The following is a 20,385-nucleotide window of genomic DNA, read 5'->3' as shown; positions in this document are numbered from 1 at the left end:
GATGCACACGTTTTGACAGGATAGTGATACTCAACAGATTATAACTTTTCAAATGACACCTCACAAGGCATACTTTGTACAAAACATGTCCTACCCATATGCAAGTGGTAAATATGGGGGTACGGGTGTTATTTGGAGGTACAGTGGGTCACACATATCCCTATCCCTATATGTGGTCAGGTGGCCAGGACATGAAATCTGAGTCTTTGTTGTTTGTATAATCTTAACTCAGAATTTCCTGGTTTCCAAACTTCAGGGTTTTTTTTTCTTCTTCTTTGGGACACTCACAATTAATTAATTGTTTTTTATTGTCTCAAAATGTGTTGTGTGGGAATTTGTTTTATATACAGATATACCTTTGTAACCAATACACTCCCTGTGCATTTAGGTTGTTGCCGGAAAGTGGTGTTGCTTAATGAAATGTGTAGGGAATAAGAGAGTCATTCCAATGGTGTAAATGCAAGCTGAACAAGGCTATGAATTTTCCAGGTTTTATTCCTGTGCAAGTCCAATTTCCCCTTGTTCCTTTTTTAAAAATTTTATTTTGTGTGTTTAAAAAAATCAATAAGTTCTCAGCATGCACAGTCTGGGGAACAGGTATATAATGCGATATATGTTTGAACTGTGTTCTTCAAGGACAGAAGTTTTGGATTCTGTTGTATTTGTCATTTAATAAATTTACACTAGTTTACTAGCATCACAAAGTAAATAACAAAATCAAAAGAACAAATCAACTCAACACCCTGCATTTCAAACCAGTCAATCACACCACAATCAACATGAACAGTAAATCAGTATTTCACTGGGAGAGATGGTAGAGGGGAATAAATACAAATATATATGAATATAAATTAAGTAGAAGTAGATGTGATTACAGATAAGTAAACATGTGGAATCAGTGTAAGTCAGGCAACCACAACTAATAATTGCTTGTCTTTAGTGTCAGGACTCTGCGTCTCTGCTGCAGACACGACAAGGAGCCATAAAATGTCAGTGTCTTAGGTGTCTACACTAGAAGCGCTACAGTGGCGCAGCTGCACTGACACAGCATCTGGTGAAGACGCTCTGTGCCAACGGGAGAGAGCTCTCCTGTTGGCATAATAAAACCACCGCCTGTCCCGCCAACATAGCGCTATCCACATCAGCCAGCCGGTCAGTGTAACTTATATCGCTTGTGGGTGCACCACAAAAGTTATATTGACATAACCTGTAGTGTAGACAAACCCTTAGAAATCATTCTCTGGAAGCCTAACCCTGTCTCATTTCTGCTCATTCCTATGGTTGGGCCAGGTTTGTCTTGCTTTTTTCAGTTCACATGGTTTTTGGGGAAAGGACCGGGTATACCTGTAGGCCCTGTTCCTCTTTGTGACTTTTGGATGCTGCTGCAGAACAAATGAACAATAATAATGGTGGGCCACACTTGCTCCTTAGTCAGTAAGCCCTCATCTGCTGTGAGGTGCGTTTTTGATCCATGAATATGTAACAGCTTGTTTCCTGTATGGTTGGGCCAATCAGCTCTCTGCCACTGGGTTGAATAGCACAAGTTTCCAGGCTTCATAGAATATCAGGGTTGGAAGGGACCTCAGGAGGTCATCTAGTTCCACCCCCTGCTCAAAGCAGGACCAATCCCCAACTAAATCATCCCAGGCAGATCTTCGTCAAGCTGGGCCTTAAAAACCTCCAAGGAAGGAGATTCCACTACCTCCCTAGGTAACGCATTCCAGTGCTTCACCACCCTCCTAGTGAAATAGTGTTTCCTAATATCCAACCTAGACCTCCCCCACTGCAACTTGAGACCATTGCTCCTTGTTTTGTCATCTGGTACCACTGAGAACAGCCGAGCTCCATCCTCTTTGGAACCCCCCTTCAGGTCGTTGAAGGCTGCTATCAAATCCCCCCTCACTCTTCTCTTCTGCAGACTAAATAACCCCAGTTCCCTCAGCCTCTCCTCATAAGTCATGTGCCCCAGCTCCCTAATCATTTTTGTTGCCCTCCGCTGGACTCTCTCCAATTTGTCCACATCCCTTCTGTGTTGGGGGTCCAAAACTGGACACACTATTCCTCACCAGTGCCAAATAGAGGGGAATAATCACTTCTCTCGATCTGCTGGCAATGCTCCTACTAATGCAGCCCAATGCGCTGTTGGCCTTCTTGGCAGCAAGGGCACACTGCTGACTCATATCCAGCTTCTCATCCACTGTAATCCCCAGGTCCTCTTCTGTGTATGAGTGTATGTTGCCAGTCTTGAAAGGCTCCCCCACTGCACTAGGCTCTGTTGTTTGCTGTCATCTACAGAACTTCGTAGTTCGCATTTCAACAGCCTCTAGTTACCACTGTTGTGTACAGTGTCGTCGTAATGATATCCGTCCCAGGCTATGAGAGAGAAAAGGTGGGTGAGGTAATATCTTTTATTGGACCAACTTCTTTTGGTGAGAGAGACAGGTTTTGAGCTTACACAGAGCTCTTCTTCAGGTCTGGGAAACTTAATTGGAGTGTCACATCTAAATACAAGGCGGAACAGCCTGCTGTGGAGTTTCCATTTCAGACAGCAAAATTCAATATCTTCCATTGTTATATGCAGTGGTGTTGTAGCCGTGTTGGTCCCAGGCTATTAGAGAGACAAGGTGAGTGAGGTAATATCTTTTATTGGACCAACTTCTGTTGGTGAGAGAGACATCTCTCACCAACAGAAATTGGTCCAATAAAAGATATTACCTCACCCACCTTGTGTCTCTAGTTACAGTGGTTGGGCATCTCTCTCCCCTTGGCATTGATGGTTCCACTGACTGTGTGGCGAGATGAGTCACCTCTCCTCTGACGCTTGTTTTACTCCACTTGATTCCCCAGGCCTCTGCATATCCCTTTTACAGATTCTTTACAAGATTGCTGATTCAGGTACCTGGGTAATCCAGGTGTCTGGTGAGGTGGTGACTGCATGTTTCTGAATCAGGCTAGAATATGGCGTCGTCTCATGCTCGCAAAGGCTTTGCCATCGTCCTTGTTAATGGCATTGGCCTATTGAAAAATATTGTATATCCTTTCCTTCTAGATCCAGGGCAGTTCCCCCGCCCATGGTAATCGGGTATTGCCTGAGTGCACTGTAGTTACTGACAAGCAAGTTGTGTTGATCCCAAGCAAATAAAGGGGAGTAGCACATTGTGTTGCATATAGAATGTGGGTGGCATTGCCCTTGGCCTGCTGCTGCTTCTCTAGGCCCTTGGTGGGGGGGGGGGGGCAGAGAACAGGCTTTGGTCCTCTGTGACTTTGTCTAGACTAGCATTAGAAGTTGTGTAGTTAGATGGTGCTCGCTGGTTTGAGCTGACTCACACTCTTTTCAAGCTAGGGCAGGTTGTTTCCACGTGCTAACTGGTTGAGCTTAAGTCTGGGGAGAGACTAGCATTTAACGTGACCAGTTAGCACATGGTAAAGTAGAAAGAGAATTTTGGTTTTAGGTGGGGATAGGGTCTCAGTTTTCAACCCAACCAATGAAAAAATTCTCTTCAGATGTTCTGGCACTTGGGGGGGAAATGGGTTTGTGTATTAAAATTTGACTCATTCTTAACGATAAGTATATGGAGCCGGTGCAGTACTCAGGTTAGACGTGCTGTGACTGTTTCAGCCAGCCCTTCACAAATTATTCGGCAGGTCGCTCAACGGAAGACTTCTCCTGCAATGCCAGAAGAGCCCCCCGGATTTTTATGTTGTTTGTTAGCAGGGAAGGAGAAGGCAGGGAGATGGTTATTCCCTGCTTTTTGCACAGCTACTGAGCTTCACAGGAGGAAGGCTCCCTCTTCTTCCTCATCCCCCCAGAGCTGCTGCTGAACTCTGCAGGAGAGTGGTTCCCTCCCTAACCACCTGTGATTTTTAACTCACAAGTGGTGATAGGAATCATCATGGGCTGGTTTTAACTGTGTGTGTCTGTGAGTTGGTGAGTGGGAGAGAGGTTTTATTGTTTTATAGAAATGACAGTATGTGTGCCTCACACTCCTAACCAGGCAAAGCAGTATAACTCTTGCCAAAATACCTACCTGACCAAGAGCTGCAGTATTCTGTGGGACTGAATCTGCCTAAGAAAAATATGAACACTATGTTCAAACCAAATCACTAATTATATCGAGCTGGAGCAGAGTCATATACGTTCGGAAAACAAGGCCATATTTCATGAAATGTCTTCTATTGATCACTAAATTTCTACGTTTGTGGAGTCACTCAGGCCTGAATGTCCCTTTGGTTTCTCTGCTCACTCCCAGTTTTAGTTAATAGTCTTTTACCGGTCACATGCCAGGCTGGACAGATGTAGGGATCCTTGGATCTTTAGGTCGATCGGAACCTACATTTGAATTAAAGACTCAATTGTGCATTAATAATAGTACCCATTGGTTTTGACTAGATTCTGAAAGTTCTCAGGTGCAGCATGCGCTCAGTAAACCTCAACGTCTCAGCTGTTCTGTAATTTCCAGTGACATGATCACATTATTCACCTGCAAAATTTTATATTTACAAAATGAACAGGTTTTAAATTAGAGCAGAAAAACCTGTCCCAGTGTCATCTGCCTGAGTCAGTGTGAGTGGGAGTATGCATTGCCTTCATTTCCATGCAACCAGATGAACTATTTTATTTAAGAAAAAAATGTTTCTGAGCTGAAACCGTGCTTGTTATGCTGCAGTCTACACTGAATTGGTATGAGTAAAGTCATTAAAATTGGATTTTAAAGTAGTGACACTCGTGGTCCTATAACTTGGGATAACATGGTACCCAGTTTCTTTACTGATGTATCCCTTGCTTATCTGAGGTGGCTCACCGCTGATGGTGTGGTTTTCTTCCAGGCAAGCCAAGCTTTATGAAAGCTCCCGAAGATCAGATTGGGATTTCTGGAGGAGTGGCCTCGTTTGTGTGCCAGGCAACAGGAGAGCCCAAGCCTCGCATCACATGGATGAAGAAGGGGAAGAAGGTCAGCTCCCAGCGGTTTGAGGTAACTACAGAGATCTGGAACCAAATCTATTCCTTGCAGATCTTAGCTTCACAGTAACCAGTGTCAGAGCCTGAGTTTCTGTCAGTTGCTATAGGAGAAGAGGCTGAGAACTGCTGCAAGGGAAATTTTCCCTTCCTTCAGTGAGCCCTGCCTTAGGTCAGACATTGCCATGGGGAGCCAGAATTTGACTAAACATACTGAATGCCTGTTCTGGTCTAGCCTCAGTCACCCCAGAACCGGTAGCAGCCACTAACTAAGATGTCAGAGCTGGGTCATAACAAACAGTAGATTTATGTAGGATTTTTGTGTGTTAGGGTGGGGGAGGGGAGTGGGCATGGAAGCCTGCTTAGCCTCTCAGCACCAAGCAGACCGAAATGGGGTGCCCAAGCTCTAGTGGGAAGCTTTCCGGACAGCACTGCTGCCATCTCTGGGTCTGATTTAGATTCAGAATAGGAATAGGGAGGAGAGGCCAAAGGGAGAATCTGAGTTTTCTTTAGAGTAACAGGGATGGGGCAAACAGGGCTTCCCACCCTACATTGTGTTAAGATTTTTAATGGGAAGAGCAATTTGAGTTCCTCTCCCCACCTCTCCTCCTATCTTCCCTTTGGGTCATGCCCTTTTTTCCCCCTCCACTCTTGGGAATCTAACCCTTCCTCTGTGTTTCCATCTCTTTGATGTTTTTGCTTTTCTTATTGGAGCGGCCTCCTCTGACCCATCTGCCCCTTCCTGGCACCTGAAGTGGGTTTTCTTGTGTCAGTTTTCTATCTTGGGCACAGGAGACTTCTCACCAGTGGCGTTTCTCACCCTACTTATCTTTCACCTTCTGCCTGTTTCTCGTTTCCTGCCACTTCTTTCATCTCCAGTGGTTTCTGCTGACCACTCCTGTCCGTTTTTTCTTCTTTATCCGTTGGATGTGTAGCATTAAGAGTTTTTCACGGGACACAGCACTGCATGCAGGAGAGGGGGTCGCACAGTGTCTGGACTTGAAGCAGGTCGTCCTAGTGCTCAGCATTGCTGAGCCACTTCATATGTGACCTGAGTGATAACATGATGAGGTGAGGTCTGTGCCCCTAAGGCGTAGCCCTGCTTCCTGTATTACCACAAACATAGTTCAGTTTTTCATGTGTCCGTTGTTTTGCTCCTTTCAGTAATTGAAACGGGATGAGTTTAAAGTTAACTGTGGCCTGAGGCTGTGGCTTTGCAACCTGCCATTAAAGAGTAGTTTATAACGGTCCTGTAGCATAGCAAGTTCCCCTCTTCTCTGCCATGTAGAAGAGTTGGAGTAATACTTCTCCCACCTTAGCATGATGGAAAGATGAGTGACTGTTGATTATACTAGGAAAGGAACTGTAATTATATCACTGTTGATTGTGCCACGGTTGTGAAGGGCCCGATCCTGGAAGGTACCAAGCATCCTCAGCTACTATTGAAGTTAGTGATTGCTGAAGTGGCTCAGCATATTGTCCCACACTTATCGATATTTCTCTTATAATCCACAGGATCTTAGAGCACTGTTCTTTTATATTTTATCAGGGTTAAAGTTGGCAATAAAATCCATCAGTGTGATTAGTAAAATCACCAGTGTAAATATGGTCCAGATGTTTTAAGTCAGAGGATCCACATCTGTATTAGCGGGTTGATATTTTTTCAAGTTTTAATTGTTTCATAAAGAACAGCATTGGATCTCCTTTTGTTCCGGGACTCCTCAAAGGGCAAGTATATTCCTAATCCTGAATTTTCTGGCTTCACTGGATAAGGAACGTCTCTCTTGTCAGGTGGTATATTTGTATTTATGGATTCTATTCCTGAATTCATTCTCACTTTCAGTCTCCATTTCAGTAGGAGCCAATAAAAAACTCTTTTCTTTTCCTTGTCCAGGTTATTGAGTTTGATGATGGGTCAGGATCAGTTCTCCGGATTCAACCCCTGCGAGTTCATCGAGATGAAGCAATCTATGAGTGCACCGCAACCAACAGTGTTGGGGAGATAAACACCAGTGCCAAATTAACAGTGTTAGAAGGTAGGTGAGAATCTCTCATGTTGGCAGAGTGGCTGGTGGTATGTTTTCTGGCTTTGATATCTACAGGTTTTCTTAGTGACTCCAGATAATACTGAGGTATTCTGGATTAGTTCTGGAAGGCTGTAGGCCTCCAGTATTATTGGCCATCGTTTCCTTCAATGACAGAAGTCTTTGTCTGTTAATGTTTATGAGCAGGAAGGAGCTGTAGATTGTGAGCTTCGCTTTGAAGTGCATCTGTGCCATGCCCACTACCAGCTTTTGGGATCTAGCCAGACACACACCTTTATGGTCTTTCTCGTCTGTCCTACAGTGCCTCTCTCCGTGGTATCTAAGAACCTGCACTTTGAAATGTGAAAAACTTAATCTATATTTCTACCCCATCTGGACTAAATTGCCAGTTTGTTGTGTATGGGTTTGCAAGTCGCTCTTCAGCTTTTGCAGCTGGTGTGGAATTTAGCTGTTTTTACTTTTTGTTGTAGTAATAACTTTCAATTCTGTTTCCTCTCTTTACGGAGGACTGGAGTGGCTACATAAAGCACTACGCTTGATATAAAGATCTTGATACTTGCCTGCAGTATAATATGACTTTTATTTTAGTTCTTGTGCCGGTCCTGCTTCTAAATGGTTTTTGTCTGTATTTTACCATTGCTTTTTTCCATGTAATTGTTTTATAGATTGTAATAATTATTGTCCACTTTTGTCTAAGATAAAGTTACTTATTTTACTATACATGGATATGATAGTATTTGTTTATATAGGGACTCTGTAAATTGCCCTGAGGTGCTCAAATGCAGGACTTCCTCCAAGTGGAATTTTTATTTGCATTCGATATCTCTGATAAAAGAGGAAGGGCTGTTTTCCAACAGAAGATGAAGCAGAATACTTGGTATGGATAAACTGTTGAATAATCCTACAGTGAAGAGGGCTTGACTGTACTATGAGAACTAAACCACAACATTTAGCTGAAGTTCCTGGTTTGTTTGTTGGTGCCAGACTTCGCAAAGAGGAAGGATGCTCCAGTGGATAGGGCACTAGCCAGAGGCTTGGGAAACTGTTCAGTTCTTTGCTCCACTGCATACTTCCCATGCAGTAACTCACACAGTTTCGGGCCTCCATTCCCCATCTGCCCTACCTCCGCTCTAGAGGAAGCACCAAGCCCATGGTGGGCGTTACCACAGTGTAAAAAAGTAAATGTGTGCTGTTGGCTGCGATTAAGCAGGGAATTTCATCCCCAAAGGAAAATGTGGATGAAAGTTCTGAGGGAGTAGAAATGGGGTTTAAAATGGAACGTCTCTTTCAACCCGGTATGTGCTGGTTTGTTGGGTGCATGCACACCCAGGGGAACCAGGGAATCTCCCACTCACATTCCCTGGGGCTGAGGGAGAAGATGAGCTCCATTCGTTCAAATATGGTACACAGCTAATTAGACGTGGACACAATGATTTACACTTTTTTCTCCTTTGAGGATTTTTACAGATAAATTCTTATTTTTTTAGCCAAATCTTTGCCCTTCTATTTTCAATGCCCCTGTTTGTTGTGCCCATTTCCATATTGCACCTGATGGCTGCTATGCATGAGCATGGGGGTTTGTGACGCTTCTCCTGCATTGTGGCTATACCTGAAACCACTTCTCTCTTTGCTCAGGTAATGTCAGCATGTGTACTAGGCCTGGCTAGCTGATCCTGCAGGGCTCACTCCAGCACTCACATCGCAGGGAATATTTTTTGGCTCAGGCTCCTCTTTCTCTTGCTTTTCTTCCTCAACAAGAATTCCACCAAGCTGTTTGGAAACGGCACATGTTTTGTGTGAGGCAAATGAGAAAATTAAATAGGAGGGTGAAATGCTCAGGCAACTTAGTGGGGTTTGGCTTTTCTCACTGATAGCAAGGTTAACATAATTTTTGTAATTGCTGTCAGGTGGAAATTGAAATGGTGCAGACCTGCTGTCTTTCAAGAGCTTGCTTGACTAGTGCAGAGATCCCAGGTGCGCGGCAGAGCTCTGCTGATCACAGACCTTCTCAGGGGTACATGCTGCTAAAGACACAGCACATATTGATTTTACATTACAACCTTTTGAATTCTTCTCCACAATTTGATCTTTAGAACACAGACCTTAGCATTGAAGCCAGAAGTTCACAAACACTCAGGGTTTAGCTGACTTCTCTGTTGTCCTCATTGCAGACTAATCTGCAGCTTTATTTGATTTAGCTTTCTGCTGTGTTTTGTGCATCAGTGGCACATTGTCTTTTCTGATTGCTAACTTACTCTATTCAGAGGCAAGCTGGAGTCTCATCTCTTCCTGTAGGAGCCAGGAGCTCAAACCCATGTGAATGTTCTGGAACAGTTTGATTCCCTGCTACATCCTTAATCTGCTGCTTCCATCTCCCTATTTTTTCTGTCTAACTTCAAATCCAGTTTGCTGCATATACTTAGCGTAATTGAAAATTATTTCTCCTGTTGATAGCGGGTGAGGTAGACATGCGAACACCTCCTCTTCTCTTTTTCTCCTGGGCAGCTGATAAGCTGAATTATGTATGAGTCATATTGAACATTTCTGTCTTTTTCAATTATGACCTGAAGCAGCATACAAGTACACTCTTGCATGCCTATCAGCAGGGTGAAAGCAAAGCAAACAGGGGAGGGTTAGAATCAATAAATTGACACGCATTCCCAAGGAAACCTTCAGGGACAGTTAGTGGGTACTCCATGTAACAAATTAATAAATATATTATTCAGTTGTAGTGTGCAGGATTACGTCTAGCATTATAGAGCTTTTTAAGTAGGGCGATTATATGAAATGTAAATTGAGAAGGATGAGCAGTGTGGCAAGAATTTGGCAATATTTCCTACCCTGAACAACCTGATTACAGGAATCTCCACATAGTGCTCTTTAACAAAATGCCTTGCATCTTCAGCTTCGTCGCTATATTAAGAAAGGCAGAGGTAATTATGTTCTCCACTGGTCTCATGTAATCTGCATTCTGTCAGTATTGATTTGCAAATTCCAATTGGCAGGCATAGGGAAAAAGTAGCGCAGGATCTTTCACCAGGGTTTACCGTCGCCCGGCCAGTGTAGTGAGCTCGCTCAGCTGTGAAGAACTGTGCTTTCTCCCAAGAGTTTGGAACATAGGCGTCGTTACACTGCAGTTTGTAGCCTTAATAAACAGTGGTGAGAAATGATCTGAACCTCAGTGAACCTTGATGCTCTGTGAACAGACTGTTCAGCCCTCTGCTGCCCAGAGCATGTTGTGTCATATCAAGGCAACATTGAAGAAATACATTTAGAGCTTAATTCTCCTTGTTTTAAGTTTAATGAATGCTAAAATATTATCTCTAACTTCCATTTCCAGCATTCGTTTACAGAAATCCCTCAGGCCTTGTATCCTAAACTACTTATCTGCTGCGTAACGGAGCTTGTTTTGAGCCCCAGTGCATTCATCTTGGGTGTGCTGCCAAACTCTGCCATGAAGAAGCTCCTGTTGAGGAGAAGCAAAATAGCAACAGAGGGACTACGTACACAGTAGGCTTTACTTTCAAGCTAATCCACTAGGTTAGTTTCACTTGATGGACTTTCCCTGCCAGAAGTCAGGGAAGTTCTGGTGCATTTTAATGGAGCCCCAGATCTAGTAAAACTCCAGAGTACATTGTATCGGGGTGGGAAGCACCTCCATCTGATTGTGGTTCACTGATTACTGAACCATGTCATGAGCTTAATTTCTCTCACCATCTGCTGGCTCCATCCCAGTTCCTGGAGTTACCCAGTTTGAAACACTGCAAATGATAAACATTTGACAGTTGCAAATGATTTCTGCAGAGAGCTGGATCTCCAAAGGCCTGAAACAATATGTCCTGTTGTAAACACTCATCTAACAGCGGTTTCAGCATTACAATGGTAAACAAAAGTTAGCTGTGTTTAATCCTTGTTTATGCTTGGTTAGTTACAAAAGGATCAGTTGGAACATCCCCTTTTGACTAATGTTTGTCTCATTTTCTTTTACATCTTCTTGCCAAGAAAAAATGTGTCAATAACAGTTATAAAATTAGATTGATTATGGAGGAGAGTTTGGTTTGGTGTAGATGCAGTATGTCTGTACGCAAAGTTGAATGCTGCAACCCCAAATGTACACTGTAGCTCATCTTACGAGGGATGAAATGTTCCCTTTCTGTAGAAGAAGATGAGATTAGAAATGTCTTGTCCATCCTCCTGGCCAATACACGACTGTTCTCCCCTGTATTTGCTCAAGGAGCCTAAGAAATAAGTCTTCTATACTCTCCCTGGGAGACTGCCACAAATTCAAATCCCACTGTTCTTTTTCACGGAAGTTGATCTAACTGTCTAGAAGAGACTGATGTGATATTGGGTTAAATGCCCTCTGTAAACATTGCATTCCTGAGTGCTGCAGTACAGAGAGTCTCTGCATGCTTTGCTGCATTGGGAAACTTCCTAAGAGCACTGTGACATGGATAGGAACAGAGCTGCCTAGAAGGATTTTTTGCCTTAGCTGGTGGTGTACCACGTTTTTAACAAAAGTTAAAATTAAGTCAATTATTTGTGGATGAGCGATGTGTGATGCCCTGCCCTGCCCTGCCCTGCTGGAGAGCTGCGTTCACTGTTCAGTCTCAAGCCCCCTGGTGGCAAGGTGCACGTTCTACTCATAAGGAAAGAATGCCTTGCACTGCTCAACAGCAGGTGCCCGTATATTGCTCTGGCAGGCAGACTTAGCAGCCATGTTGACTACCTCAAAGTCTTGTTCGTTTCTCAGCTGCTAAGGTGGTGACTGCAAAATGAGATATTGAGGATAGGGGGGAAATAGGAGGTTTCTTGAGGTTCTGACTCCCCGAGAATCATAGGGGTAGAGATGAGCATTAAGGACTTAATTTTAACTAGGGCCAAGAGCATTCACAATCACTGTTTAACTCACCTTGTATTGCCTGGGTAGTAATAGTTGTTACATCATTGTATCCTGTGTGCTGCTAATACCTAGACACGCCAGGATATCCTAAATGACTGTGGTGCAGCTGTTCTATTTTTGATACCTACAAATCACCCATCACCTCAGAATCTAGGTGCTGAATTCTAAATTTCTGTACTTATGTCAGATTAAACGAGAAATGTAGCATTACTTTAATGTTGTTTTTTAATTTAGTTAAAGAGAGTGGCTTTCCTGGCTGCAAAAGAGACAATTGAGAAGTAATTTTGTCAGCCAAAGACCATAAGAACGGCCATACTGGGTCAGACCAATGGTCCATCTAGCCCAGAATCCTGTCTGCTGACAGCAGCCAATGCCAGGTGCTTAGGAGGAAATGAACAGAGCAGGGCAATTATTGAGTGATCCGTCCCCTGTCATCCACTCCCAGCTTCTGGCAGTTAGAGGCTAGGGACACCCAGAGCATGGGGTTGCATCCCTGACCATCCTGGCTAATAGCCATTGATGGACCTGTCCTCCAGGAACTTGTATAATTCTTTTTAAAGTTGCTGCCTAGTAATTTATTGGGTTTGCATGTTATATGAAGGGATGCAACACTTCCATATTCACTTTCTCCACAGCATTCACATTTTATAGACCTGTGTCATAGTCCCTCGTTAGCTGTCTCTTTTCTAAGCCGAGCAGTCCCAGGCGTTTTAATCTCTCCTCGTATGGAAGCTGTTCCATAGCCCTAATAATTTTTGTTGCCCTTCTCTGTACTTTTTTTCAATTCTAATATCTTTTTTGAGATGAGGTGACCAGAACTGCAGTATTCAAGGTGTGGCGGTATTGTGGATTTATATAGTATTATGATATTTTCTCTGTACCTAATGGTTCCTAACATTCTGGTTTTTTTGACTGCACATTGAGCAGATGTTTTTGGAAAACTATCCACGATGACTTCAAGATCTCTTTCTTGAGTGGTAACCATTGATTTTGACCCCATCAGTTTGTATGTATAATCAGGATTATGTTTTCCAATGTGCATTACTTTGCATTTATCAACATTGAATTTCATCTGCCATTTTGTTGCCCAGTCACCCTGTTTAGTGAAATATCAGTAATTCTTCGCAGTCAGCTTTGGACTTAACTATCCTGAGCAATTTTGTATCATCTGCATATTTTGCCACCTCACTGTTGACCCCTTTTTCCAGCTCATTTATGAATATGTTGAACAGCGCTGGTCCCAGAGCAGATTGACCATTTATTCCTACCCTTTGTTTCCTATCTTATAATCCTTGAGTGGACCTTCCTCTGATCCCATGGCTCCTTATTTAGCTGAAGAGCTTTTGGTAAGGGACCTTGTCAAAGGCTTTCTGAATGTCCACGTACACTATATCCCTGGATCACCCCGTCCACATGTTTGCTGACACCCTCAAAGCATTCTAATAGATTGGTGAGGCATGATTTCCCTCTACAAAAGCCATGTCGACTCTTCACCAACAAATCATGTTCATCTGTGTCCGATAATTCTGTTCTTTACAATGGTTTCAACCAATTTGCCCAGTAGTGAAGTTAGGCTTACCGGTGATCCTCACCTCTGGAGCCTTTGTAAAAAAAAAAATCAGTGTTATATTAGCTATCCTCCAGTCATCTGGTACAGAAGTTGATTTAAGCAATGTGTTACATACCACAGTTAGTGGTTCTTCAATTTTGTATTTGAGTTCCTTCAGAACTCTTGGGTGAATACCATCTGGTACTGTTGATTTATTACTGGTTAGTGCATCAATTTGTTCTAAAACCTCTTCTGTTGACAATGCAATCTGGGACAGTTCCTCAGATTTGTCACCTAAAAAGAATGGCTAAGGTGTGGTAATCTTCCTCACATCCTCTGCAGTGACGACCGATGCAAAGAATTCATTTAGTCTCACTACGGTGGTCTTGTCTTCCTTGAGTGCTCCTTTAGCACCTCGATCGTTCGGTGTCCCCACTGATTCTTTGGCAGGCTTCCTGCTTCTAATGTACTTAAATTTATTTTTTGCTGTTAGTTTAGTTTAGAAAGCTTAGTGTTGTCAATCTCTTCTCCAAACAGGAGAATCAGCAGATCTGTAGAACTTATTAGACCCAAATACCATTATTTCCATCTCTCATCTCTGTTCAAATGTTTAATTAATGGTACATGACCATATAATGTATCCACAATGACCAACTCCGTCAGAAGACTGCCATGCACTGACATTATCAGTCAGGTTCATTCCACTAAGTTTATGAAGCAAGAAATACATCCTTTGAAAAGTTTTGAATGGAATCTCACATAACCAATACAGAGTGGAAAGCCTTGGAAATTGTACCCTGATGTGAAAACCTCCCAAATCAGATCTCCTGAGATTGGTTCAGGAGTGGTTCAGAGAGTTGTCATATCCTGCCTGGCATTCTTGTGGCTTAAATGGTCTTGAAACACTTGAAAACAGTACCTGATGCAGGAAAAGTGTAAGGTCTGGATAGAATTCTGCCAGGTAGAAGTGAGAAAATTATAAATGGCAAACAGAAGAGACAGCAAAATATACTTCCTTGCTACCAGATTCTTGCAATAAGAACTTTTAGCTAGAATGGGGATACATACTACAATCAAGCATATACCAAATAGTTTTCAAAATCCAAAGTACTAAAAATGTGGTTCCATTCTGAAAAGTACCTATAAAAATTCACCATCTTAATCAATTTGTTCTTTTTGTGTATTTAGAGGTATAAACCCTGACTTTAGTGACAAATCATTTCTAGCTATTTTTTAAACTCTCATTATCCTGCTATGCCAACACAGATAATAGAGTGTGGCATGGATTACGTATATTCCTATTTCAACAGAATTGTTGATTGTGTTCCACAAATGACATCTAGGAATATGTGGGTGAGATGAATCATACAAGGGATCCTTTTTATTGTGACACTGTGTTCTCATCTATATAAATGTCCAATTTTTTTTTTAATCTTCCTAAAGTCTTGATGTCAATATCATTTGGTAGAGAATTCTAGAGCCTAATTGTACATTGTTTGTTGATAGAAAGTGTATTTTTTTATTATTTTTATTATATTTAAATATTCTGCCTTTGTTTCATTATATGTCATCTTGTTCTGGTGTTCTAGGAAATACAAATGAGAATGGTAATTGTATCTTTGGTATACCGTTTATTTGCTATACGTTTATCAGGTATCTTCTCTAAAGTAATTAGTTCCTATCTTTTCTCTCTCGCCTCCTATGGACATTTTTTGGTATCTCATACCATTCTTTTGTCATACCTGAACCTCCTTTATTTATGCAAAATTCTTTTTGAGACAAGGTAACCAAATCTGAACACATTATTTCAGATAAGGGCATACCATTGATTTATATAATAGCAATATAAAATTTCCAGTATTCTTCATCCTATTCCTTTTGCATGCTAGCATTGTTTCCTTTTTTTTTTTTTTTTTTTTTTTTGACAACTGCTGCACTTTGAGCAGAGGTCTTAATTGAACAGGTACAGAGAAGGGCTACTAGGATGATCCTAGGAATGGGAAACCTGTCTTATGAAAGGAGACTCAAAGTGCTCGGCTTGTTTAGCCTAACCAAAAGAAGGCTATGGGGAGATATTATTGCTGTCTATAAATATATCAGAGGAATAAATAATAAGAGTGAGAGGAATTATTTAAGCTCAGTACCAATGTGTACGCAAGAACAAATGGATATAAACTGGCCATCAGGAAGTTTAGACTTGAAATTAGACGAAGGTTTCTAACCATCAGAGGAGTGAAGTTCTGTAACAGCCTTCCAAGGGGAGTAGTGGGGGCAAAAGACATATCTGGCTTCAAGACTAAGCTTGATAAGTTTATGGAGGGAGTGATATGATGGGATAGCCTAATTTTGGCAATTAATTAATCTTTGTCTATTAGCGGTAAATATGCCCAATGGCTTGTGATGGGATGTTAGGTGGGGTGGGATCTGAGTTACTACAGAGAATTCTTTCCTGGGTGTCTGGCTGGTGAGTCTTGCCCACATGCTCAGAGTTTAGCTGATTGCCATATTTGGGGTCGGGAAGGAATTTTCCTCCATGGCAGATTGGCAGAGGCCCTGGGGGTTTTTCGCCTTCCTCTGCAGCATGGGGCACAGGTCACTTGCTGGAGGATTCTCTGCACCTTGAAGTCTTTAAACCCCGATTTGAGGACTTCAGTAGCTCAGACATAGGTTAGGGGTTTGTTACAGGAGTGGGTGGGTGAGATTCTGTGGCCTGCGTTATGCAGGAGGTCGGACTAGACAATCATAATGGTCCCTTCTGACCTTAAAGTCTATGAGTCTATGAACTAGCTACAGGGATGCCTGAGTTATTGCCAGAAGCTGGGAATGGGTGAGAGGGGATGGATCACTTGATGGTTACCTGTTCTGTTCATTCCCTCTGAAGCACCTGGCATTGGCCACTGTCGGAAGACAGGATACTGAGCTAGATGGACCTTTGGTCTGACCCAGTATAGCCGTTCTTATGTTCTTATTAACTTTAGTGGTTACAGCGAATTTAGAACTCAGTAAATTGTATCTATAGCTCAAATTATTCCTCCGAGCGTACACTGCCTTGCACTTGTCTATGTGGAATTTCATCTGCCATTGTGTTGCCCATTCACTGAGCTTTGTTAGGCCCCCCTGAAGTCCCTCACAGTCATCTTTACTGTTCACACTAGGCTAACTAATTTTGTGTCCTCTGCAAACATTGCCTCATCACTACTCATCCCTTTTTCCAGGTCATTAATAAAGCTACTAAACTATGCTGGGCCTCATGTAGAAACTTGTGGCACCTCCTGATATTTTTTGCCATGATGAAAATTGTTCATTTAGTCCTTTATTTTAGTTTCTGTCTCTTAGCCAGTTTCTGATCCATGGCAGTACCTTGCTTTGTCAAGAACAAATCGTGTCAAACCAACCTGATAGCTTTCTTTGACAGGGTAACAAGCTTTGTGGCTAGGGTGGAAGTGGTAGACATGATATATTTGGACTTTAGTAAAGCTTTTGATATTGTCTCACATGACCGTCTCATAAACAAAGTAGGGAAATGCAACCTGGATGGACCTGCTATAAGGTGGGTGCATAACTGGTTGGAAAACGTTCCCAGAGAGTAGTTATCAGTGGTTCACAGTCATGCTGGAAGGGCATAACGAGTGGGGTCCCGCAGGGATCAGTTCTGGGTCTGGTTCTGTTCAATATCTTCATCAATGCTTTAGATAATGGCGAAGAGTACATTTATAAAGTTTGCAGATGATACCAAACTGGGTGGCGTTGAAAGTGCTTTGGAGAATAGGACTATAATTCAAAACGATCTGGGCAAACTGGAGAAATGGTCTGAAGTAAACAGGATGAAATTCAATAAGGACAAATGCGAAGTGCTCCAGTTAGGAAGGAACAATCAGTTGCACACTTACAAAATGGGAAATGACTGCCTAGGAAGGAGCACTGCGGAAAGGGACCTGGGAGTCATAGTGGACCACAAGCTAAATCTGAGTCAACAAACCTCATTCTGGGATGTATTAGCAGGAGTGTTGTAAGCAAGACATGAGAAGTAATTCTTCTGCTCTACTCACCGCTGATTAGGCTTCAACCGGAGTATTGTGCCCAGTGCTGGGCACCACATTTCAGGAAAGATGTGAACAAAATGGAGAAAGTTCAGTGAAGAGCAACAAAAATGATGAAAGGTCTAGAAAACATGACCTATGAGGAAAGATTGAAAAAATTGGGTTTGTTTCATCTGGAAAAGAGAAGACTGAGAGGAGACACAACAGTTTTCAAGTACATAAAAGGTTCTTACAAGGAAGAAGGAGAAGAATTGTTCTTCTTAACCCCTGAGGATAAGACAAGAAGCAATGGCCTTAAATTGCAGCAAGGGAGGTTTAGGCTGGACATTAGGAAAAATCTTCCTGTCAGGGTGGTTAAGCACTGGAATAAATTGCCTAGAGAGGTTGTGGAATCTCCATCATTGGAGATTTTTAAGAGCAGGTTAGCTAAACATCTGTCAGGGATGGTCTAGATCAGGTGTGGGCAAACTTTTTGGCCCAAGGGCCACATCTGCGAATAGAAATTGTATGGTGGGCCATGAATGTTCACAAAATTGGGGTTGGGGTGCGGAAGGAGGTGAGGGCTCTGGTTGGGGGTGCGGGCTTTGGGGTGAGGCTGGGGATGAGGAGTTTGGGGTATAGGAGGGTGCTCTGGGCTGGGACCAATGCATCAGGATCGGAGGGCATTGGGGTTTGGAGGGCAGGATGGGGATCAGGACTGGGGGAAGAGTGCGGGAAGGGGTGCAGGTTCTGGCTGCGGGTGTAGGCTCTGGGGTGGGGCTGGGGATGAGAGGTTTGGGGTGCAGGAGGGTGGTCCAGGGATTGAGGGGTTTGGAGAGTGGGATGGGGATCAGGGCTGGGGCAGGGGGTTGCAGTGCGGGGGGGTGGTTCAGGGGTGCAGGCTCCAAGCAGCACTTACCTCAAACGGCTCCCAGAAGCAGCAGTGTGTCCCTTCACCAGCTCCTACGTGGAGGCGTAGCCAGGCAGCTCTGCACACTGCCCCGTCCACAGGCACCACCCCTGCAGCTCCCATTGGAGTGCCAGAGGAGGCCATTGGAGCGTGTAGAAGCCGGAGCGGGGCCATGCCGCGGCTTCCAGGAGCTGCGTGGAGTGGCCCCCGACCCTGTGCCCCGCCTGGAGCACCAGAGCAGGGACGAGCTGCGTGGTGTGGCCCCCGACCCAGCACCCTGGCTGGGGTGCCAGAGTGGGGCCAAGCCGCGTGGTGTAGCGCCGGAGCGGGAGCTCGCCGGCCGGCTTTAAGCGGCTCGGCCAGCTGGCCATAGTTTGCCCACCCCTGGTCTAGATAATACTCATGCCATGAGTGCAAGGGACTGGATTAAATGACCTCTCGAGGTCCTTTCCAGTCCTATGATTCTCATCCCATGAATAGTCTTTTATGAGGGTTTTTGACAAAGTCCAAATAAATTATGTTGACCAGTTCTCCTTTAGCGGCTATTTTATGGAAATATTCAAAGCATTCTAATAGGTTAGTGAGGCTTGATTTTCCTTGGCAGAAGCCATACTGGTTAGACCCTATCACATCATGACATCTGTTGAAGAAGTAGGGCTAGTTAGTCCCTAGCTATCTGAGGGAAGTTGAGAGACAAGGTGGGGGAGGGGATGTCTTTTATTGGACCGACTTCTGTTGGTGAGAGAGACGAGCTTTCGAGCCACACAGAGCTGAAGAAGAGCTAACTGGGGCTCAAAAGCTTGTCTCTCACCAATAGAAGTTGGTCCAGTAAAAGCTATCACCTCCCCCACCTTGTCTCTCTAATAGCCTGGGACCGACACAGCTACAACTGTACTGCATACAACAATGAGGGAAGTTGAGTTACACACACATTGGGGGCATAGTGGAAGACCATGGAATTGCATGGGTATCACTGTGGCCTGGTTTGGTCTGCAGGTCATTTTGCTGGTGATATGTGAGGCAAAATCCAGCTTGACTCCCAGATCACAGATGGAGTTTGGAGGGCTGGCAACTAGACAAAATATTTTATTTGTGAACCGTGTGCACGTTTGATCTGGAAGTCATTCAAAGAAAATAGACCTGGAACCCTATAATTCTGTTTTACAGTTGCTTTCTAAGCATAAGATGCACTTGAATGGAGATTGAGTTAATTCTTTTAGAAAAGAGACACTGATCTAATTAATTTGTAACTTTGGAAGACTTGAGTAGTTGCATCCATAAACACTACTCATATGAAAAGAAGACAAACATCCCATACATTTCAGCTCTACTAGTGTCCCTCAGAAGTTAAAGAATAACAGCTCCTTACTTACCATATGTTTCAAGTTCAAAAGGCCTTTCTTATGGCTGGATCTACTTCAAGATAGCCCGTTCTGAGAGCTTACATGGAGAAGCATAGCAACCTATTACTGACAGCTGTGCTCTCTTTAGTGCATATGTCAACTCTGCTTGATATCTTCTGCTGACTGATAAAGTTAGTCATGATGTGTGTGTAGAGCTATAGAATAGTCTCCCAAGAGAGTTCGAAGAACCCATCACATGGATCTTTGGAAACAAAACTGGAAAAATCTCCTGAAAATGTCATAGGGAGCAAGCCAGCATTAAAGTAATTGTGGCATGTATGTTGTCATTTACTAGTTTATTACAAGGTAACTTGTGTGTATACACGCTCTGTCTCTCATATATATAAAAATGGAAACAGCACCACAGTGATCTTCAGTAACTCCCTATGCAGAAATGAGGGAAGCACACGTCCAGTCAGTAAAAATTGAGAGTAAGTTGTTCCATGGGAAACAGTCCGCAGAGAGAACAAAGCATTATATAGTACCCATCCAGTTGCAGAGAATTCAGTGCAAACACCTACAAAACATCATTAAACCTTATGCTTATGAGAAGCTTCTTACATAACCCTCTCTGGTTAGAGATCCACCTTTTCTTCTCT

General features: G+C 43.2%; 1 protein-coding gene across 1 annotated transcript in view; it reads left to right on the top strand.

Moving 5' to 3' along the window:
- PTPRF (protein tyrosine phosphatase receptor type F) overlaps positions 1-20,385 on the top strand; it is a 397,824-nt gene that overhangs the window by 133,991 nt on the left and 243,448 nt on the right. The window contains exons 3-4 of the mRNA XM_026651946.2: positions 4,828-4,973; positions 6,852-6,993. Of these exons, the coding sequence (XP_026507731.1) occupies positions 4,828-4,973; positions 6,852-6,993 (288 nt within the window). The remainder of the gene's footprint in view (positions 1-4,827; positions 4,974-6,851; positions 6,994-20,385) is intronic.

This window comes from Terrapene carolina, unplaced genomic scaffold, assembly GCF_002925995.2.
Source record: "Terrapene carolina triunguis isolate 2854851 unplaced genomic scaffold, T_m_triunguis-2.0 Scaffold110, whole genome shotgun sequence".
In the NCBI taxonomy this organism is placed as follows: Eukaryota; Metazoa; Chordata; order Testudines; family Emydidae; genus Terrapene; species Terrapene triunguis.
The sequence above is the reverse complement of the archived record's forward strand: the minus strand, read 5'-3'. Positions and strand labels throughout refer to the sequence as shown.